At 50.9% G+C, this 22,771-nt stretch overlaps 1 protein-coding gene across 1 annotated transcript in view; it reads left to right on the plus strand.

Moving 5' to 3' along the window:
- Nucleotides 1-22,771, plus strand: part of B4GALNT3 (beta-1,4-N-acetyl-galactosaminyltransferase 3) — a 93,295-nt gene that overhangs the window by 62,805 nt on the left and 7,719 nt on the right. The window contains exons 2-14 of the mRNA XM_046014055.1: nucleotides 4,659-4,762; nucleotides 5,819-5,896; nucleotides 12,985-13,080; nucleotides 13,564-13,654; nucleotides 14,065-14,165; nucleotides 14,663-14,730; nucleotides 16,375-16,453; nucleotides 16,796-16,862; nucleotides 18,591-18,734; nucleotides 19,570-19,679; nucleotides 20,683-20,783; nucleotides 21,040-21,101; nucleotides 21,774-22,566. Coding sequence (XP_045870011.1) covers nucleotides 4,659-4,762; nucleotides 5,819-5,896; nucleotides 12,985-13,080; nucleotides 13,564-13,654; nucleotides 14,065-14,165; nucleotides 14,663-14,730; nucleotides 16,375-16,453; nucleotides 16,796-16,862; nucleotides 18,591-18,734; nucleotides 19,570-19,679; nucleotides 20,683-20,783; nucleotides 21,040-21,101; nucleotides 21,774-22,566 — 1,894 coding nt within the window. The remainder of the gene's footprint in view (nucleotides 1-4,658; nucleotides 4,763-5,818; nucleotides 5,897-12,984; nucleotides 13,081-13,563; nucleotides 13,655-14,064; nucleotides 14,166-14,662; nucleotides 14,731-16,374; nucleotides 16,454-16,795; nucleotides 16,863-18,590; nucleotides 18,735-19,569; nucleotides 19,680-20,682; nucleotides 20,784-21,039; nucleotides 21,102-21,773; nucleotides 22,567-22,771) is intronic.

Genomic DNA, 22,771 nt, shown 5'->3' on the forward strand with positions numbered 1-22,771 from the left:
TCAGTCTTCTTCCTGTCTTGCAAAGAGTGTTTGATTCAGGGAAGGTGCCAGCCCTTTCTGGTGGAGCAAGCCCTGCTCCAGCCTGGAGACAGGCTTCAGAAATACTATTTCCATGGCCCCCGCCTGCTCCCCAGGCTCCCCATCTTAGCAACTCTGGCCTTCCAGCTGCCCAGGTCAGAATCTTCAAATTGTTCTTGATTCCTCTCCTTATATCCAATCCATGAACAAAGTGAGTCAGCTGTACTTTTAAAATCTCTCCTAAAGCTGCCCGAGCCCTGAGGGACTTCCTTTCCTCCCGCTGTAAATGTCCCTGCTGGCCACATGACACCCTGCCAAGGGAATCAGGCCAGAGGTCAGGAGAAATGGATGTAAGTTTCGGATCTGTCCCATTGTGATGAATAATAAAACCATCAGCGGCTACCGGCTGGTTGCTGATTATGTCCCAGGTACTAAGTCCTTTACGTGGATTATCTTATTCACTGTGTCACCCTGGGCTGATGACTTCACCTGTCCGTTTCTGTCTTTTCATTTCTAAAACGGAGATGACAACAGTCCATGGGGAGGTTGTGAGGATCCAGTGAAATGGTGAACGTGAGAGTCTTTGAAAAAAGCACCAAGGGTTATATGTAGCCCATATTTTCCACAAAGAGCCGACATGATCATCTTCAGGCCTTTGAAGAGTTCACCTTGCACAGAAGAGAGATGTTGGCGAAATTCCAGCTGATGGTGAATTTGATAGCCCAGCTTTGTGAGGGCAGAATGTGAGGCCCATGGTGGCACTTTATCTGTCACCTGAGATCGGGGTGTCTGTCTCCTGGCACAAATGTGACACCTGTTGCAGGAGAAACAGGCCCTGGCAGCTGGCACTCTGGGAGGAGAGGTCTGGCCAGGAGCAGGAAGCAGTTCACTTATCAGAGGGCAAGTGACAAGTGTCAATAGTTAAATCAGCACAGTCTTTAGCGCCAAGTTGCCCCCCCCCCGGGGGGGGGGTGGCTGAGCAATGCCTGGGGATCTGCTCACAGGGTTAATACAGAGCCAGAGAAATGGGAAGAGGAATTACCAGATGCCCAGCACGCTGCCTGATGCCTGATACGCATTCAGTGAATGTTCACAGCAGGGATGGATGGGCAGAGGGGAGGACTGGAAAGTAATACCCGGGAAACAGACAAGAAGAGTGTGTTACCCATTGCTGTTTTACCCCTGAGTCCCTGCTGGCCCACAGTCTGCTTTCTCCTCTGGTCAGTAAGCAAAGGAAGAAGAGAGTAAGACAACTACTGGCCATTTGCAGTTTACAAAATTATAAAGGGGCCTAAGCTCATATCTGACTCCGAGGTCTGGAACCCCAAACTCATTGAGGAAGGAGTGCTTACAGTATGTCAGAGTACTTCCTCAAGCAGTCACCATTTATAAGTGATAGATAGACAATTAGATCTGACTCTAAAGCCTTGCTTATCTTTCTCCTATACTCTGAAGTCTGCACAGGGAATTTCCTACTCCTGAACTTAACTAAGGCTTGGCTGTTGACTACCCCAGTCTCTTAAGTGTCTCAAAGCCATCTCAACACCTGTGCCAGGTGCAGCGCCTGGTTGGCTTTAACCTCACAGATATCCACCCCCCCGAACCCCCACGAGTGGATTTGTGCTTGTTCATGGAGAGAACCACCTCTTACCTTCTTTTATAGAGAAGTAGAGGCAGACACTAGTTAAAGGTGATACAGACGGGTTTTATTCAGTACTATCATGATATGGGAAAGAGAGCTCAGGAGAGAACTGAACTCAGTTCTGAATACAGCAAAGATAGCTGGGGATTTATAGCTAGCAAGCAGAGTGAGGGGGCCAGGAGATGGAAAATTACCAAGAGGAGACATTGGGGTGGGGGGGATTCTTGCTGAACTGGCTTAACGGGATTCTTGCCAGAAGTTGGCAGAGGACTTACATATCAAGGGTGGGAAGAGGAGGAATTGATCAGGTATCAGAGGTGGCAGGGATTCGTCCTAGAAAGACCTAATAGGATTCTTCCTCAGCACGGGGCTGGGCCAGCCAAACACAGGGCCCAAGAACAAGGCTTACTCAGAAGGAGGGCTCAGAAGAGCCTGTCTACAATTTGGTCAAGGAGAGTCTTCATCATATAAATAAAATTTAAAAAAAGGGGGGGGGGCGCCTGGGTGGCTCAGTGGATTAAGCCTCTGTTTTCAGCTCAGGTCATGATCCCGGGGTCCCGGGACTGAGCCCCACATCGGGCTCTCTGCTCAGCAGGGGAGCCTGCTTCCTCCTTCCCCTCTCCTCTGCCTACTTGGGATCTCTCTCTCAAATAAATAAAATTTAAAAAAAGAAAAAAAAAAAGGAGAGTCTTCATCAATTCCCAGCAAATGCCAGTGACATTTCATTGACCTTGGGTTGACTCACCTTTGGTGTGATTTCCAAGAGTCAAAGGATTTTTCTGGAGCTGAAAACTAGTCTATGAGATAGAATGTGCATCTGAGACATACTGTAACTCCCACCGAAAGGGGAAGTAGTGTTTTATTATTTCCGCACAACTTTGTCTAGAAGTAGATGGCTTTTGGTTGTAAGAGCAAAGTCAAGGAAGAAATAACCTGATCATTCAGAGGCAGAAGCAAGGCAGAGCCTGCCCACCTCTCCTCACCGTGTGACTCATTCATCACCCAGCACCTGAGCTCCCCAACACTAGCCAGCACTTCTCGGACTTGGGAAGGGTGGGGGCTCTTAAATAAGATGTGTCTGAGTTGGGATTAACAGATGAACAAACTGCTCTCTCCTGAGTTCATCCAGAAATGCAGGGTGTAGGTCTGGGAGCATTCTTTCTCTTCCTCCCTTCCATATCCTCACCTCACTTCACTGGCTCCAGAATCCTGCTTCCCTGGGACATCCCCCCGCCCTGAGCTAGTCTGACCTGTCCGTGCCTGCTGGCTGGCCAGCCATGGAAACAGGAGAGACCTTGATGGCAGAGGGATAAACCCGCAAAAGTCCCATAAACATAACATGAGCAGAGGTTTAAGGTCTGTGCAGAAACCCAGAGAGGCACAGATCCCCAGCTGAGGCCTCTGCCCCTGGGACTCTTGAAAGTTTGTGCCAAAAAGTGCCCACAGGAAAAAATGTAGGCGGAATGAGAAAACGCTGGCTTAAAAGACAGGGAGGCTCTCTGTTCTGATCCTGGCTTCGAAACAACTCCCTCTGTGACTTTAAAGTCTGTCTGCTCTTTCCCCATCTGCAAAATGGGGGTAATCAGACCTGGGTTATCTCATAAGATTCGTTCATTCATTCATTTATCTATTTATCTATTTATCTAGCTATCTATTTTATGGGGCGGGGGGCACAAACGCATGCAAGCACACGCAGGGGAGGAGCAGAAGGAGAGGGAGAGAGGGAAGCAGACTCAAGCAGACTGTGTGCTGAGCGTGGACCCCCATCCAGGGCTGGATCTCATGACCCTGAGATCATGACCTGAGCCGAAATCAAGAGTCGGACACTTAACCGACTTAGCCACCCAGGCACCCCTCTCATAAGAGCCTTATAAGGCTCAGAGGAGATAATTCCTGTGAGATGGTAAGTAAGCATTAAAGAGCCCCACCAAACAGAACCAGAAGAAAGGCATCCCCGACCTCCCCACTGCAGTCCCCCTCCTGGAGTCAATTACATAAACACTCACACGTGCTTGCGGGCTCACATTCATACACTGTGCTCTTTTCTTCTGTGGCTGGTTGGCTGTGTCTCGACTGGACTCACATTGGGGTTCTCAACACTTCTGTTCTGGGCCAGCTCTTGGCTCCCAAGGGTCCGCGAGCTTGAGTCTAACCTCTTCTGTGCGGCGCCCACCACACTGGGAGCATTTTGATGGAGCTGTTGGAGACAGAGTAGTAGCCCAGTGGAGGATCTGGACACTTGGGTGCCAGTCTCAGCCTTGTCACTGTTTGTTACACGAGCCAAAAGATATCATTTGGCCAGCTAGGGTCCCATTTTCCTCATCTGAAATGAGGACCAGACGATCTTGAAAGCCATTCCTAGTTCCTGATAACTCTGTGATATGGGTTCATTGGCCAGCAGTGGTTTGGTTTCACATGTTCAAAGTCTGACAGTCATGGCCAAGTGGCCCCCTTGATGCGTGGGGGGCTCTGACCCACACAGTGCTTTGCTTCATGACTCTTTCCCAGCACCCCAACAATGTCCCTTTCCCTACCAGCAAGACAATCCTGCTGTCTTCCTGGGCTCGGAGGAAGGGGACTGAGCTGGAAAGGGAGCAAGCTTAGTTCCATTGTCTTCAATGCCCATTTCCCCACAGCGGCTTTCAGGAGAAATTGGCCTCAAAAGGCTGGAAGGGTCAGCCTGTAGTGCTGGGCACCCTCCATGGACAAATGGATAGTGCTCCCATTTTCACCTGGCCTGGCTCCTTCTCTGATTATGGAAGACAGCAAATTTTAATGGGCTAGGAGCTCATTTCCTTTCCCTCTGGGCTACTGACCTTGGCCAAGTTGTAACTCTCTCTCGACCCTCCCCCAACTTCATGCCCACCGTAGGAAGAGGTGTGAGGAGTGGTAGAAGGGAAGGAGCTTACCTCTTTTATTCCCCGCCCCCCAAACCTTGCAGACCTATGAGGTCTTCATGTTCTGTTGACCTTATTTCTCTGTTCGTTCCCTTCCGTAGGATATGGCAGCTGGAGAGAACTGGCCAAGGCTCTGGCCAACAGGAACATTCCAGCTGTGGATCCAAATCTCCAGTTTTATCATCCGCCGAGGCTGGGCCCCCAGGTATGTGGTGGGGCCAGCCCATTTTCCCTTCTAGTGTATTAGCATGGGTCCTCAGCTGTCCATGACCTTATAACCTTAAGGGAATTCCTCTACTTTTCGGTGATAAGAGAGGCCAAGGAGAGAATTCCTGGAATGGTACTCAGACATCACAGGATCTCATTTGCTGGAGGGGTAGAGATGTCCATCCTGTCCTCCTCAAAGCCTTCCTCATGAAGCTCAAGAGGCCCAGAATTGAATTGCTCCAGGCATGTGGCCTTCATCTCCAATAGTAGCAGAGGGCTTAAGGTAGAACCACACATCCTGCCTCTTGCTGGCCTGAGGCCTAGGCTGGTGCCTTAGTGATGATCCCAGATGCTCACTGCTAAGAGGTAGAGATGAGGAGGTAGACATCATATATAGTTGCAAATGGCTGGAGGACAGATTTGTGATGGAGCATTTTTTCTATAGTGTTTCAGTGGTCAGTCCTGTGGAGGCAGGAGGCAGTGGTCCTATGGAGGCAGGAGGATCTCTGGGTGGGAATTAGGGAAATTGGGGTCTAATTCAGTCTGGAACCCTAAGATTGAGCCTCTGAGCCTAGAACCGACATGGATCTCCAAGGCTGGGCCAGAACCAGACTGAACCCATGAATCTACACGGTGGGTAGGGAAGGGCTGACAGGTCCCCAGGGGGCTTCCACTTGTTAGACAAATGAGTGACAGACCTGGGCAGAGTCCTAGAGGAAGACTGAGGCAAGTTCCTATTCTCAGAAGACTGATCGAAATAGAAATTAGTTTTCCAAAAAAAAAAAAAAAAAAAAAAAAAAAAAAATTTTTCCATATGGGAAGACAGAAAATTCAGGAAAGTAAAAGAACCCTAGGAGAGTATGCATTGATGAAACTGTAAAGGGGTGTCTTTCTGAGGGATACAGGGTGAATAATAAATGGGAGTGTCCCTTATAGTGATAAGTTTCCCGGAGGCAGGGACTGTATCTCCCAGCCCTCTACTTCCCCACAGGCACTTTCAAGGGGCCCCCAATCCTAATGTTCCCACCAAGTTCATTCTTCACTCTTCCACCAGGACCAAGACTTGGAGCGAGGTGGGAGTGGTAACAGCAGCTACCTGAAGTGGAATAAGCCTGTCCCCTGGCTCTCAGAGGTAAGGGGTTCTCCACTCTTCCTGTTCTTGGAGACAGTCAAAATACAGTTTTCACAGGTAATTCCAGAGACCATAGACAATTTTCATCTGGTGGTTATTATTAAAAATTCTCACCCGGGGCACCTAGATGGCTACTCAGTTCAGTGTCTGACTCCTGATTTCGACTCATGTCATGATCTCAGGTCACCATCTCTGGGTCATGAGATTGAGCCCCAAGGCTGGGCTCTGCACTGGGGTTGGAGCCTGCTTAAGATTCTCTCTCTCCCTCTGCCCGTCTTCTCCTCCGCATCCCCCACCACTTGCAGGCACTCGCTCTCTCGATCTCTCTCTCTACTCCCCCACCCATGCCCCCTGAAAATTTGTTTCACCTAATTTGAAAAAATAAAAAGAGCTTCAGGCTCATTCAGTTTTCTTCCTTTAGAGGAGAGCATTTGCTCCGAGCCTGTTGTGTGCTGGTTTTTTCATCTCATCCCTTATCAGTTTTATGACCCTGTAAGGTAATTGTCATTGTTCTCATTTTATAAGTGAGAAAAAACAGGACTCAGGAAAGCTACATGACTTTTACACCCACATCATTCTTAAAGATAGGCTTCCCAAACTGTTCTTCTTGGACTAGCAAGCCTCATAAGGCATTCCAGGAAGAAAGGAGTCCGTTGTCAAAGAAGGCTTAAACACCTTTATATTACATTCAGTTCTTAGAAATACACATTCACATAGGAAAGGTTCTGAGAAGTTCTGCAGTAAGCTGTTTAACTTGGTTTAGCTCCCCAGGTGCCAAAGCTATAGGTCTTCTGCCTTTTTTATCCTGTGAACTATCTCTTAATATTCTATGAAACTAGTGTTTTAAGGAACATACTCTAGGAAATGCTGCTTTAGAAAACTTTTATAGGAAGTGGTTTAACGTGTGAATAAGAGTTGCTATGATACCTTTCACTTATATAGGATCTGAAAGATTCTTTTTCTTTCAGTAAATAAACTGAGGGGTAGAGCGGTTAATTGACATCGTCAGATTACCTTGAGTAAATGCTTATGCCGAGACTCCGTAAGTAGCATGGTGCTTTGGGGGTGAGAAGTTTATGGGCTTCATATTTTACATCCTGCCCATAAATCAGTGCCTTTTAGTCCCAAAACCTGTAGACATGTATTCCTCTTCTTGGCTGGGTGGCATTGGCCAGCCCAGTCTTTATCCTTACCTATCACAGGTTGAGCTCTTCAGCCTATGTGATTTTATTTCTAATCCACCCGTTTGCTGTGGGGCCGGAGAAGAGGAAGCAGTATCGTGCCAAATATGATGTCGGGTTATCCATGCTGTGAAATTGCCCCTGTTTAAAGCCCTGAGAGAGGACAGAGTACAACACTGGCACACCTGTACTAGGTGATGTCATCAGGTGATTATGCCCCACCCCACCTGGAGTGTTTTGAAAGCGGTTACCTTAAAGACCATTGGTCCAATGATGATCTAGCCTTGAATTCTTTTTTTTTTTTTAAGATTTTATTTATTTATTTGACAGACAGAGATCACGAGTAGGCAGAGAGAGAGAGAGAGAGAGAGAGAGAGGGAGGGAGGAGGAAACAGGCTCCCCGCTGAGCAGAAAGCCTGATGCGGGGCTCGATCCCAGGATCCTGAGATCATGACCTGAGCCGAAGGCAGAGGCTTTAACCCACTGAGCCACCCAGGTGCCCCAGCCTTGAATTCTTTGAGGATGGTTGGGATCATTTTCCTTTCTGGGTTTTTTTTTTTTAAGATTTTATTTATTTTAGAGAGACAGCGAGGGCAGGGGGGAAGGGGCAGAGGAAGAGAATCCCAAGCAGATTCCGTGCTGAGCAAGACATAGGACCTGAACCCACAACCCCAAGACCATGACCTGAGCCAAAATCAAGAGTCCAATGCTCAACCGACTGAGCCACCCAGGCGCCCCAGATCATTTTTCTTAATAGCCCAATTATTTCAAAAGATTATGACTGCATAACATTCTGCATTTATTAATCATTATTTTTCCCACTTTTTTTTGGCCAGTCAAGGAGAGAGATATATATGACATTAAAACAGTCAACAAATAGTAAACAGTGATTAAAATAGGATTAACTTTCTTTTTTAGGATGAACTTTTTAAAGTAGTTGATTTTTACATAAGTGTGTGTGGCCTTTTGGTGATAAATGACTGATTTCTGTTGACTTTTTTTTTTAATATTAAAAGTAGCTTTACCAGGGTACCAGGGTGGCTCAGTTGGTTAAGCATCTGCTTTCCACTCAGGGCTCAGATCATGATCCCAGAGTCCTGTTCAGTGCAAAGCCTGCTTCTCCTGTTCCCTCTGCCCCTCCCCCAGCTCATGCTCTCTTGTGCTTTCTCTCAAGTAAATAAAATCCTTTTTAAAAAAGTAGCTTTGGGGGTATGTGGGTGGTTCTGTCATTAATCATCTGCCTTCAGCTCAGGTCGTGATTCCAGGGTCCTGGGACTGAGCCTGGAATCAGGCTCCCTGCCCCGCGGGAAGCCTGCTTCTCCCTCTCCCACTTCCCCTGCTTGTGTTCCTGCTCTCGCTCTGCTCTCCGTCAAATAAATAAATAAAATCTTTTTTAAAAAAAAGCATACATTCTTCTAAAAAAAGTTACTTAAAAAAGTAGCTTTTACCAAAAAAAAAAAAGTACCTTACAAAGTCCTCATTACAAACTTCATGGATCTTCAGGGAATCACTGATCCAATCATCTTATTTCCCCAAGAAAGGAAACAAGGCCCCTTGGAAAGGCTAAATAACGTCTGCCCCACAGAGCTGCATGGTGGTCCCTGCCCCCACCGCTGGAGCCTTTCCTTCCCATCTCCTTACCTGACTCCTGCCCTTTTGACAGACCGTTTCAGCAGGTTAGTGATAAATGTCATTTATTGAACATCTAGCTGTCAAGGACCGTCAGGTGGTACTGTTATCCCCCTTTTTTGGGTAATGGCTCAGAGAGGGGTTAAATCGTTCACTTACTCCAGGTGGCCTCACTAGGACACAGCCGTGCTCTGAAGGTGAGCAAGGACAGAGGATAAGAAAGCTGACAGCTGTCTCTTCTTTGTCTCCCTGACCCAGTCTTTAGCCGGCAGTGCAGGGTCTCTGAGGCCAGAAGTCACCCTGGAAAGCTAAGCAGCCATCGACATTCTCTTTGCTGTGTCAGAGAGATTGCCAGAGTGGATGGCTGTGGGGCTGGGCTTCATGGGGTAACTGCCCTCAGAAACTTAATTCATGGCACCCCGAATCCTGACGCTAGTTCACAAACCCCGCTGATGACTACAGACCTCAGTGCCAATTTATTATTTACGTCCATTGACCAAAACACTGTCTGATGCCCAGGGTGTTCCATCTGGAAAAACCAAAATAGTTATAAGAAAGAAATTTGGTGACTCCAAAATAAGATCGAAGCAAGTCATCATTTCCCTGGGTCATGCCACGCTGGCTTTGGCAAGCTGGGGTTTCTTGAGGAAAGGGCTGAGACCCAGAATCATCTTCTCAGGCTTACTTTTTTTTTGGTAACAGTTTTATTGACATGTAAATTAAATACCATATAAGTCATCCATTGAAGGTGTGTAATTCAGTAGCTTTTACTGGATTCATAGAATTATGCATCCATGACCGTTAATTTAGAGCACTTTCATTACCACAGAAAGAAACTCCATACCCATTAGCCATCAGCCCTCACCACCCCAACCCACAAGCCCTACGCAAACAATAATCTACTTCCTTTTTTCTTTTTAAGGTATGCTTCTTTTTTTTTTTTTTTTTTTGCCCTTTTTATTATTATTTTTAAGTAGGCTCCAGGCCAAACATGGGGCTTAAACTCAGGACCCTGAGGTCAGGAATCACATGCCCTACCGACTGAGCCAGCCAGGGCACACAGTAGCCTGCTTTCTGTCTCTCTGGGTTGCCTGTTCGGGACATTTCATATAAATGAACAATGTGACCATTTGTGTCTGGTTTCTTTCACTTAGCATGACGTTTTCCATGCTCGTCCATGCGGTTGCCTGTACCAGCAATTCATTTCTTTTTCTGGCTGAGTACTATTCCATTGTATGGCTGTACCACATTTTATTTATCCATTCTTGATCCTTTCTGTGATCAGCTCCTGCCTCTCCTGGTGGGCAGAGGTGACTTGCTCCTGCCTTCATGCCAGGTGCCCCCCGACTTCCCGGCAGTAACCCCTGGCACAGGGGATACCATTTGTTAACCCATCTCTCGCCTTGGAGGACCACATCTCTTTTCATCTTTAACTGGTCCAAAGCAGACATTTGGCGCTTATCAAATAAATGAAGGAACATACGGTTCCAAGCTTAGCTTCCGCAAGCATGTGTTTGTTCAAATAATTAAGATGTTCTGGGAACACAGAGGAGGGAAGCTGTTAACTCTGGTGAGGAAGTCAGAGAAGGATGAGGCAGGATTTGGCAGGTGGGGGAGAAAGGAAAAAGCCCTCCCACTGGGAAGTAAAGACTTGGAGAGGCGGAGCGTGACAAAGGCAAGGAGATGGGTGTGGGTGGCACGTAGGTGTGTGACAGGGAGTGGCAGGAGGTGAGGCTGGGAAGATAGGTCAGCCGAAAAGACTTCACTTGCCAGGGTAAGGTTTTGTCCTGAAGCCTCCTGGGAGTCGTCTGAGGTTTGAAGCTGCAGAGTGACATGATCAGATCTATGCTTTAGAAAGACAGTCTTGCAGGCAGTGTGAAGAATCAGTGGAGGCGGAGAAGGTTCCTTCCAGTGAGAGGCTCTGCTGCAGGTCTGGCAAGCCCAGTGAGGCCTGGCAGAGCCAGTGTGGTGGGAATGGAATACAGTGGACATTCCCATCTGAGGACCCACCAGGCTGACGTTATCTTCCTGCATCCCTATTCCCATACACCCTCCCCACTTCCCTAGGGCTAATTGCTGTGTGTTTGGGGGGGGAGTCACTTTACCTGTCTGGTCCTCAATAATCTCACCTCTAAAATGAGAGGGTTCCAACAAATATTTTCTCCACTACTTACAGCTGAAAGTTCCAAATCCATCACTGACTGTGGACATACCCTGGTGATGGGAGCAACCAGTGTCCTTCCCTGGGTCTTAGCCCCAGCTGGAGCATGAAGGGAGTGAGCAAAGGGTGGTGCTAGTGAGCTAAGAGTCCCTCATCCCTGCCACATACAAAATCTCCAAACCTTGGAGAGATGCAAATCTTGATGGGGGTTGCCAATCTGGGCCTGGGGAGGAAGACTGTGGCCACTGGTCCTGCAGAGACCCCCCCACCTACAGCCCGAGAGTGGGTGAAGCATGGTCTGAGGGCTGCCACGATGCCGAGTGAGGGCCTAGGTCTCCGAGGAGAGGGCTAGTCCTCTTCCTACACCCCCACATTCCCTGCCTTCCCTTCCCTGGAGCATCCCAGGCTACCCTTGCTATAGCAAGCAAAGCCCTGAGTGGGAGGTGGGAGGCAGCCAGCCCAGCTCCTTCCTCCTTCCCCTGCCCAAACCCCCTGTGTCCTCTGGCCTTCTGGCTGAACACAACAGATTTCTCTGGTGGCATGCCCTCCCTCCCCAGTTTGCTGTGGATCTGAGCACACTGCCCTGAAAGTCTCCCAGGGAGGGGCTGAGAGGAGGACATTCGTAGGAGACAACTGAGTCTTGTAAACTGGACTTAAAGAATTTCCCCAGAAGTAGCACAATGCCCCCATTCTTTCCTTCCAAGAAGCCTCAGCCCGCCCCCGACCTACCCAGCCCACATTCTCTCTCCCACCCATCCCTGCCCCCAACTTATATTCCCCCCGGTGTGATGGCTGCTTCCCAAGGCCCCACATGCTCAGCTTTGACCAGGCCAGTGTGCCCAGGAAGTGCCAGGCTGCTGAAGGGACGGGGAGTGACAGGCTCCTGTGTCCTTTCTGGATCCAGCTGTGGGGCCGTGTTTCCTCTGAGGCCGCACCTCAGATCTTTGGCCTTGGTGTGCAGGACTTCTCCCCCCATCATCCGTCCCTCCAGATCTCTTGCTAAAGACCTTATGCCATTTCCTTTTATCTGGGCTTCCAGTCTGGGTGTCCCTTCCTCCTCTGTTTTCCTCTGGGCAGCTCAGATTTTGATATCTGATGGCCCACAGTGGGGAGGGAAGGGCAGGGCCTGTTTGTGTAGAGTAATTGAGGCCCCACCTCCCACAACCTGGAGATTAAGCTCTGGGGGAGGGGAAGGAGAAAATTGCTGAGATGGGGTAATCTGAAACTCTTTGTCAGGATAAATTGGGACAGGATCCCCAGGCTTCCCCTCCCCTCTCAAATTCCCAGCACTCCCACCCACTCACAGCGCTGGCTGTAAGGCCCTGTCTTCTGAAGGGGGCCCTCTGCTGCTGGCCTCTAAGCTGGGTCTCTGCCCCATGGACGCCACAGCCAGGGACGAGAGTGCATACATCCTTTGCTACTACCTTCCCAGGGCTGCCCAAGTCCCAGGCACCTGAGTAGTTAATGCCAGGAGAGGCAGGAGCAGAGCGAGAGCGAGAGAGGCTTCCAGCTCCTAAGGGAGCAGTCGGAGGCGGTCCTGCCGGATGGGCCCCCCAAAGACCTCCTGCAGCGCTTTCCCAGCTGCTTCCCCACAAGGGAAGCCAGAAGCGTGAAGACTACTGGGTAGATAAGGTTTCACCAGCAGACAGCTGTGGAGCTTACTATTAGGCAGAAGGGGAGGGGAGGAGAGCAAGTCTAGCTGAAACCCCAGCCGGGCCCTCCTTCCAGTTCTTTCTCTCATCTTTGCCTTTCTCTTATGGCTATTACTCCCCCTTGCCTGGAGAATCTACACCAGCCCCCTTCCCGCAGAAAAAGAGCCAGGACAGCGTGCGTGCGTGTGTGCGTGCGTGCCTGCGCGCGGGCGCATGCGCGCACACATAAAGTATGGCCAGAAAAACACCCAGGCCTCAGGGCAGGGCGATGAGGCTGGAAAAGCTGTGGGTGTGCGGCTGGGATGGGACTGAAGTGGACCTTCAGTGGTGAAAGAACGCCGGGGCTGGGGCTGCAGGGAGCTGGGCGTCGCCTCTCCACCCAGCCTCCTCCAGCTGCGGGGCACCATGGGGCTGGCCCGGTTTGGCGCGCGCACACTCACCTGCTTGCTTCTCTGCCCCGCACAGTTCCGGGGCCGTGCCAACCTGCATGTGTTTGAGGACTGGTGTGGGAGTTCCATTCAGCAGCTCAGGAGGAACCTCCACTTCCCACTGTACCCCCATGTGAGTGTTTGCTGGGCGCGCCTCTTTTCCGTCTCTCGCCCCACTCCTGTCTCTCATCTCCCTCAGTCTACTCTATTCTTCATCTGGCCTGACTTCTTTCCTAGTTCATTTTCTTTCTTTTATATCTTAGGTCCTCTCTTCTCCTGCCTATGATTATTACTCTTGCTCCCTTCCCAAGGATTCCTTTGAGTTCTCTGCCATCTTCTGCATCATTTCAGCTTTAGGCTCTCCTTGTGGCTCATGATACAGGTTAGCCAGAACCACCACATACAGTCGGGCTGGTTGTACACTGTACAAGGTCACATGGACAAAGAAGCAAGTGGGAGTGGAAATCTTGCCTACACTCCACTCACCAAGTCATGCCCCAGTCCCTTCTGTCTCCCTCCCCCTCCCCGGTCTTCTCACCCGCCCTGAGTGAACCATTTTCTTCAGTTTCCTCTTCCCTCTTCTGGGTAATGGTTTCCCTCCCCTTTCTTGGCATAGATTCGCACCACTGTGAGGAAGCTGGCTGTGTCCCCCAAATGGACCAACTATGGCCTCCGCATCTTTGGCTACCTGCACCCCTTCACTGATGGTGAGGCCAGCCCCAAAGTCCCATCCTCCTGCTTCCTGCTCCAGGTTCTTTACGATACCCAGAGAACATAAGCCTGTAGCTGAGAAGTAAGTCCACACTAGGCTCCCTGGACCCTGTTAGAGGGGAAATTTTGTCATGGTGAGGTGTCATCCGGTGCCTCCCCCCCAGCTCCCGCTTCACACCCTGATTTACAGAGTCTGGCACTAGCTTGTCTCTCCCTGTGAGTCTTCCCCATCTTCGCGGTGTCTCCTAGGTTGAGGACCCCCCCCCCCCCCACTTTACAGAGAGGGAAGCCACAGCACCAAGGCCCCTGAAGAGAATGTAATTGCTAAGACATAAAACAGGCCTTCAGCCCTGCATGCTAATGCCCTTCTTGCTCTCATCTGCAAACTCTCTCCCCCACTGCCCAGGGAAGATCCAGTTTGCCATTGCTTCAGATGACAACGCTGAGTTCTGGCTCAGCCGGGACGACCAGGTGTCAGGCCTTCAGCTGCTGGCCAGTGTGGGCAAGGTAGGGTCTGCCCAGCCCGGGAGCCAGGACATGGAAGAGGCACCTGCCTGCATCAGGAAACCCTCATTACCCTTAGTGACTCTGTCATGACAGCCAGGGAAAGGTGTAAAAGAGAAGCATCCTCTCTCTCATGCCCCGTTTTACAAAAGGATAGAAAGAGTGTAAACTGGGGAGGAGTGAGGAGTTAGTCTGAGGCCACAGAAAGACCTCAGGAAGATTCATCTCTGGGCGGGAACCGGGCCACATCCCCTTTTTGGGTTCCAGTGTCCTTAGCATGGTGCCAAGTATGCATGCCATGGGGCCTGAGTAGGAAAGGCACAGGTGCTTCTTGCCCCGGTCACCTGTCACTCCCCTCACCTCTCCTGTTTTCTCTCCCATCTTGCTCTTCTTTGCTCCCACATGTCTCCTCCCCTTCCTGTCTCTGCACTCCCCACCTCCCTTCCTTCATATTGTCCATCTTCCTCCTTCCGACTCTTCTCGCTCCCCCGCATCTCTAGACTGGAAAAGAGTGGACCGCCCCTGGAGAGTTTGGGAAATTTCGGAGCCAAATTTCTAAGCCAGTGAGGTGAGTTTGGAGTCTCATGATGTTCTTTTGAGTGACAGAAAAAACCCAACATACCTCAAGTGCTGAGGCCAAATCAGAGTCAGGGAAGCCAGTCGTACCCTCCCTGCTCTCCAGCTTTCCTTATCCCAGAGGTGCAGTGTGCCTGGACACCCGTGTGTTCTGATAAATGAAGTCTTTGACTTAGAAACCGTCTGGCCCATCCTTCCCCATCTTACAGATGGGAAAACTGAGAGGGTGTGACTGGGTGAAGGTCACACAGCTATTTAGTGACACTCAGGACTAGAAAACAAAATAGGTCTATTCTCCTAGTCCTTGCCCTTCCCATTTGCTCCATCCCTGGAGATGTCCACAGGGGTACAGCCTGTACACTGGCTCTCTGCCTGTGCTGCGGAAAGTTCCTCACCACTGTGATCCCTTGGGACACTGGAGGGAGACCAGGCCGTTCCCAGCCTTTAGTGGCTGGAATTGCTTGAACAGGCTGGAAGAGGAACTTAGCCTAACTTCAGAGTGCCACCTGGTGGCCGGCACACACAGGCAAGAACATGCGTCGGCTTGATGGTGGTAGCAGGGATGTCAGTAGCGGTAAGACAGTGTAGTTCGTGAAGAGCGCTTGCTGTGAGCCAGTCTCTGTGGTGAGCACTTTACAGGTAACTAACTCCGCCTGGCAGCTGACGTGTGGACACAGACGTCCAAATCCCAGCTCCACCATCTACTACTTCAGTGATTTGGGGGCAAATTGCTCAAGATTTCTGGGCCTCAAGTGTTCTCATCTATGAATAAGAATTAAGTGAGTTGGTATGTGTAAAGCACTTAGAACAGTGCCTGGCACATAGTAACAACTCTGTAAGCATTATTATTACGGATGGCCAGACTTGTATAGTTCAACTTACGGTGTTTCGACTTGACAGTGGTGCAGAAGTGATATGCATTCAGTGGAAACTGTACTTCAGATTTTGAATTTGGAGCTTTTTTTCAGGCCAGCGGTAAGGGATACAATAGTCTCTTGTGATGCCGGGCAGTGGCCGTGAGCCTCACTTCCCAGTCAGCTATGTGATTGATTGAGCACGGGGTCCACAACCGATATACTTATAACCGTTTTGTATGCATACCACCATGCATTTCCATTTTCATTCAGTAACTGACATAGGGTATTCAGCACTTCGTTACAATTAGGATTTGCGTCAGATGGTCTTGCCCAGCTGCAGGCTAATGCAAGTGTCCTGAGCATGTTCAAGGTGGGCCAGGCTAAGCAATCATATTTGGGAGGTTCGGTGTATTAAATGCATTTCGACTAACAATATCCTCAGTTTACAATGAGTATCAGAACATAGGCCCATCGTAAGTTGAGGAAGATCTGTATATCCTTTGATTGTCCTGATTTCTCTGTGAAGTGTATACTGTTATTACCACCACCTCACAGAAGAGAAAACTAAGGTCACGCTGTGAGTAAGAAGTAGTGTGGGGACTCCAGGCCAGCATTAAAACCAAAGCTCCTGGAATGCTGGGAGCAGAGAGAAAAGGTCAAGGACGTCTGGGGGTGGCAGGATCAAGGTGGGAGCTGGTGTGGCCTGGCAGAAGAGTGGGTTACTGGGGTGACCGCAGGACCCGAGAAGATAGCCTTCTGTGTCTGCTCTCTCTTGCCAGCCTGGCGGCCTCCCAGAGGTACTATTTTGAGGTTCTGCACAAACAGAACGACGAGGGCACGGATCATGTGGAAGTTGCGGTGAGAGCTCCATCTTTCCTGCCCCCCAGCTCAGCTCAGAACCACTCCTCACCCCTTGTCCCTTGAACCCTTTTCTAAATCCAGCTCTCTCCGGGGCACCTGGATGGCTCAGTGGGTTAAGCCTCTGCCTTCGGCTCAGGTCATGATCTCAGGGTCCTGGGATTGAGCCCCACATCGGGCTCTCTGCTCGGCGGAGAGCCTGCTACCCCCACCCCCACCCCACTCGCCTGCCTCTCTACCTACTTGTGATCTCTCTCTGTCAAATAAATGAATAAAATCTAAATAAATAAATAAATAAATCCAGCTCTCTCCAACCCACACCCACCCTCTCTCCTCTTTCAGTGGCGACGGAATGACCCTGGAGCCAAGTTCACCATTATTGACTCCCCTTCTCTGTCCCTCTTCACAAGTGAGTAGGCTCTGCCCCTCCCCTGGAGACAGAAGTGAGCAGGTGGCAGGCGGGGCTCAGTCTGCGGGGGGTATTTGGTCAAGAGAAGGGTGGAGGCTAAAGCTCAAGGTGCTTGAAACGTAGGTGGAAAGGGGGTCCAGAACAAGGAACAGAACTTAAAGCTTAAGTCAGAGATCCTTAACTCTCAAGGGTTAGTGACCACTTTAGAAGCTCGCTGAGACCTCGCTCCCGAAAAAATGCACTTGTCCATGCACACACAATATTTTGTGTACAATTTAAGGGGCCTCCAGAGACCATGAGGCTCACTCCAGATGAAAAACCTCTGAGTGAGGCCAGTTTTCTGTTTCACAGTTGAGGGTCCCATGGTTCTTTGCAAAGCCATGACCAGCCATGAAGAAACTTTCTACCTGCTTTAGATCTGCAGTAAATGAACTCTTCAGTTGTACTGTATATTGCTTATGACTTCCTATGCATTTGCAGGTCCCACTGAGAAATCACCACCAAGCAGGTTGGGCCACGTGGGCCCAGGTGTAGGAAGAGCAGGCAGGGCCCTAACCCCAAGGGAGGAAGAGAAAGCCAAGGAATGCTGGGAGGAGACTGGGAAGGCAGTGGGAGTGTGTGAGAGACAAGAAGGCCAGGAAAGTATGGGTTCACTGGACAGGGGCGGTGTGGCGTGGGCCACACAGGTGGGAGGAGGTTGATGGTGAACAAAGCTAGAGGCCACGAGGTCAAGGCAGAAGGGGCAGATCGTGAGCTGCTGAGTACAAGAGGAAGTACAAGAGGAAGAAGAGGTACAAGAGGAAGAAGGCAGAGCTGGAGTCCACGGATGCAATGTGAAATGAGAAGAAAGAGGCCCATAGTAAAATTCAGGGAAGAAACCAGTAAGATGAGCCAGAGGTAACCGGCCCAGGGTATAGAGGGAGAGCTCCACCTGGGGCTGAAGACATGAATCCAGACAGCAGGGAGCAGCCGTGGCCGGGGCGCTTAGCAGACGGAGGAGGCCTGTCCCACTTGGAGGGGAGAATACTGGTCAGGGGCATGGGGTGTGTGTGTGTTGGGGGGGGGGGTCGAGGTGGGGGGCGTTGAGGAGGAACAGGGCTGCAGAGAATGGGAGGGAGTGCCGTACAGTGGTCCACCTTGCTGGCTCATCTGTCTGAGACGTGGCATGACCTGGAGGCTGAGTCTACACTGGCTAAGTCCAGATTCAGCTTTGCCCCCAACCAGTTTTGTGATCTTTGACAAATAACTTAGGTTCTCATTGCTGAAATTCCTATTCTGTAAAGTAGGAAAACTTAATAAGTACCTAAGGCATATGGTGCTTATGGAGATGAAATGGTTAGATAAGATGCTTAGAACAGTGCCTGGCTGGTTATTTAGTAAGTTCTCTATACATGTTTGTGAGACAAATGAAGCAGACTTACAAGGACAGATTTCCAGCAGAGAGCAGTAACACTTTCGAGGAAGTGGTGTCTTTTCCCAATTTACACAAAGTTCTGGTGTGTGGTAGCCATGGGGCTAGTAGAGTGGGTCTAACGGAGATCAGTAGCCAAACCCCCAACTTGTGAGGGGGCAGGGCTAGAGGGGAGAGGGATCACACACACCTCATACTGTCCCTGGAGTTGGGGGGGGGGGTGGATACACAAGCCTGGGCTCTGGCGGGCAGCGGTCTGTGTTCCGGGTTTACTCCAGGACTCACAGCTGCCTCTGTTCTTTCCTCCCTGAGCCCAGATGAGACAGTCCTAAGGATGGATGATGTGGGCCATATCCCTCAGACAGCAGCCAGCCACGCAGGCTCCCAAGACTCTCTTCGCAGAGAGGAGCCGCCCCTTGCAGACATGCTGCGTCCTGACCCTCGGGACACCCTCTATCGAGGTAAGACCATGACCACACACTTCTCGCCAGGTCTGGGGACCACACACTCAGGCCCATGGGTGTTAGTAGAGGAGACTCTGCAGATCTGTCACTTTTACCACGGTATCCCAAAGTCAGAGAATTTTCATTTTCCCTTAGGAGTGTAAAATATAATATGCACACAGAAAAGTACAAAAATATATATGCACAATTTTACAGTTACACAAATCATTACACAGCAAACATTGTATAACCACCTCCCAGGACAGGAAGTAGAACTAGAGCCCAGAAATCCCCTGCGTGTCCATTTACAATCACATATATCATAGTTTCCTAGTGGATCCCAACTCTTCTAACCCAATGAGAGAAGTATGTTCCCACCAAGGTGTTGGAGTCATAAATTCTTGGGAGCGTTTACATTTTAAAAGCTGAGAAAACCTCCCCAGCCCCCCTGCAACCCTCACAACAACTGGGAGGAAGTTCAGTTATTGGCCCTGCACTAAGATGAGACTCAGTGGCCTCTTGGATGTTTCTGAACCTTTCCTGAGGCTAGTCCTGTACAGCAGTCCCATGCCATAAACCAGGGACTGCATCCGAATCCTTGGCCTCCAAGGCTCCTTGAACGCACCTGGCCCAGAAGAGTGGTGCCAGTCTTAGTTTGGCAACCTCAGCTGATGAACTTGGACTCTGCCCATGTCTGCCATGAGTGAATTACAAAAAAGTACCTGCTCAGAGCTGCGACCTGCAGCCCCTGCCCCCCTACCCCACCCCCTGCGGCCAAGAGCTTTGTGCCTTGAAGCCAACCTGTTCCAGATTCCTGTCCCTACCCTCATCCCTCTTCCATTACTGTCCTCAGTGCCTCCGATCCCCAAGACTCATCTCCGCCATGTCCTGCCCGATTGTCCCTACAAACCCAGCTACCTGGTGGATGGGCTCCCCCTGCAGCGCTACCAGGGACTCCGCTTTGTAAGTCTTGAGGCTGGGCAGTGGGGACAGAGTCAAGAGGGCTTGCGGCCTGGGGCTAAGAAGGAGAGGTGCTGGCCCTGACTCTTCCTCCTCCCCAGGCCACATAGCAGCAGACAGGATGGCCTCACAGTCCATGGGCTGGGTGAACTTGCATTCCAAGTTGTCCACGGCCCAGTGGACCACCCTATAACCTGCAAGAATGAATGCTTGGCCTTAGGAAGGCCTCCAGCTCTGCCACGGTGATGAGGATGATGGGAGGTGGGTTGGCCTGAGGCTTCCTATGCTCTTGGCTGCTTGAGCCACACAACCCTGTCCTACCTGCGTCTGTCCTACCCAGCGATCAGCCAGCAGTTCTTAAACTCATAGATGAGGCACCGGGGGAGGTGAACTGTGGAGCGAAGCTTAGTTGTAGAGAACCTGTAGCCCAGGTGGAAACTGCAGAGGCAGAAGGCACACTATACATCCAGATCTAGAAATGATTTGGGTGCTTGAGGCTGGAAGAGGTGACCAGGACTCGTCCTCTGGGTCAGAGAATGGGTGGGCTCTAACTGGGAATTTGGTTGGTGGCATTGTCTGAAGCTGTAAGGAGGGCAGGAAGCGGTGGAGTGGGTAGCAGAAGGAGGTTGTTCCAGGGACGTGGGAGGTTGAAGTAAAGTCTGGAGGCAGCAGGAGAGGGTGAGACAGCAGGAGGAGGAGGGAATGGTACTGGCTGCGACCGGGCAGAAGGAGCTAGGACTGGAAGTGAGGGGTGTGTGCACTGGGAAGCTTGAGTCGGGTCGCCTTTGGTCCAGACAGCTCAAGAGAGGAGCCCTGAAGAGCAGAAGGGAATCCTGGTCTGTGGAACAAATGTTTTCTTCTGGAGCTCAAAGCAGCCCTTTTCCCCTCACCAGGGTTAGGGCCCTCAGAGCCCTTTGTGTTCCTGGTGAGGCTCAGGCTTAACCCTGGTGGCTGATTTCTTACTGAGATCCCACCCTCTCATTCCTGCTGCTTTCTCTGCCTCCAGGTGCATCTGTCCTTCGTTTACCCCAATGACTATACCCGTCTGAGCCACATGGAGACCCATAATAAATGCTTCTACCAGGAAAACTCGTACTACCAGGATAGGTGAGCAAGAAAATGGCCTTACAGAGGGGCTCTCCAGGAGCCGAGAGAGCTGCCTGGACTCGAGGGGCCACAAATGCCCTTCTAGCCTAAGTAGTCTTGGCCCTTCCCAGGCATGCCACACACTCACAGACGCACACACATTCTTGCCCTCCAGTGTGGGGCATGACTCCATGCTTCTGTTGGTGCTCCCTGCAGAGCCTCACACGGCAGCCTGCGGGGCTCTGGGTGCCAGTCTGCCTCTCCCTTCCTTCTGCAGGTTCAGCTTTCAGGAGTACATCAAGATTGACGAGCCAGAGAAGCAGGGGCCAGAGCAACCAGGTACAGTGTGACAGCTGAGGCTTCCAGGTCAGGCAGGGAGGGGTGAGCATGGTCTGTTTCTACAGGAAGTTCAGACCAGGCCAGCCCTGCCCCTGACGAGCTTAAAATCTGACCCACATAGCCCCTCCCCTACACCCAAAAGAGTAGAGAGTGGCACTCCTTCCTTCTCCATCCCACGCATATGTGGAAAGTGATACTGTTTTTAACAGCATGCTGCGGTCAGCTGGAGGAGAGTTAGAGCCCCAGAGGAGATTACTTGGACTGCTGGAGGGATTGCTCTCTCTGGCATGTTGCTGGAGAAGTTCTGCTGTAGAGAAACACTGTCGTCCTGTGGCCTTCTTTCTGGAGGGATTAGGGCATGCCGGGGGCCATTTGTTGGGTCCCGTGTGTGCCAGGCACCTGCTAGGCGCTTTGGGTATTTTATATCACTCCATCTTCACAACAGCCCTATGGAAGATGCGTGATTATTCCCTTTATGCAGAGGAAGAAACTGGGATTGGTTGAGGTGGGTAACTTGCCCAAGGTCCCGCAGTAAGCCAGTGGGAGAGCCCAGGTGCAATCTCCATCTGACACTCAGTGTGTCATTCATAGGATCAGCCGCTGTCTTGTATATCTTGTTTGGGAAAGGCTAGAAACTCTGATGTGAGCAATGGTTGTTATTATTAACAACAGGCTTTGAGGAAAGTCTTCTAGAAGAATCCCAGTATGGAGAAGCGCCAGAAGAGACCCTTGCCTCCAATGTTCTGGACGCCAGGATGCCAGAGGGAAGACAAGTGCCTACCTTTCCCCCTGGGCAGGATGTCACTGACTACCACCTCCGGAGCCTGCGGAAACTCCTGGCTCAGCCCCGGGACGGTCTGCTGGCACCCTTTTCCAAGCAGAACTCCACAGCTCCCTTCCCTGCAAGGACTAGCGATGTCCTAGTCCAGCAAGCAGAGAAGAGGGAGCGAAGACCCAGCCCTGAGCCCAGCCAGGATCCATCTTACTCTCAGAAGTGGCCCCTAGGGCATCTGGCAGGGAAACTGCCTCCTGTCAAGGGGCCCAGGCCCACTGGTGACAGTCCCAGGAAAACTCTAGGGCAGTCCCAGTGGCTGAATCAAGTTGAGACATACATCGCAGAGCAGAGAAGGGGAGACAGGATGGAGCCCCCAGCCCCTAGGAGGGGTTGGCATGGCAAGGAAGACGTGGTTGCTGCAGGCCAGGAAGGGCAGGTGGAGGGAGAAGAAGAGGGGGAAGAAGAGGAAGAGGAAGAGGACATGAGTGAGGTGTTCGAATATGTGCCCATGTTTGACCCAGTGGTAAACTGGGACCAGACCTTCAGTGCTCGGAACCTTGACTTCCAAGCCCTGCGGACCGACTGGATCGATCTGAACTGTAACACATCTGGCAACCTGCTGCTTCCGGAGCAGGAGGCTCTCGAGGTCACACGGGTCTTCCTGAAGAAGCTCAACCAGAGGAGCCGGGGGTAAGGTAAAGGGCTTTTCTGGGACCGGGGCTAGGGCACAGCAGCCAGCTAGCCTGGGGGGAGGAACCTGGGGGTGGTCACCCATTCCCTGGCTACAGGCTCTCTGGATGATCACACACCTGGGACCCCCTGTTCCTGAGAATGAGCTCTACCTGTCAGATCTTTGTCCAGCCTCGGGCAAGGTTCTGACATCCCTTGGTACCTG

Source organism: Meles meles, chromosome 7 (assembly GCF_922984935.1).
Source record: "Meles meles chromosome 7, mMelMel3.1 paternal haplotype, whole genome shotgun sequence".
NCBI lineage: Eukaryota > Metazoa > Chordata > Mammalia > Carnivora > Mustelidae > Meles > Meles meles.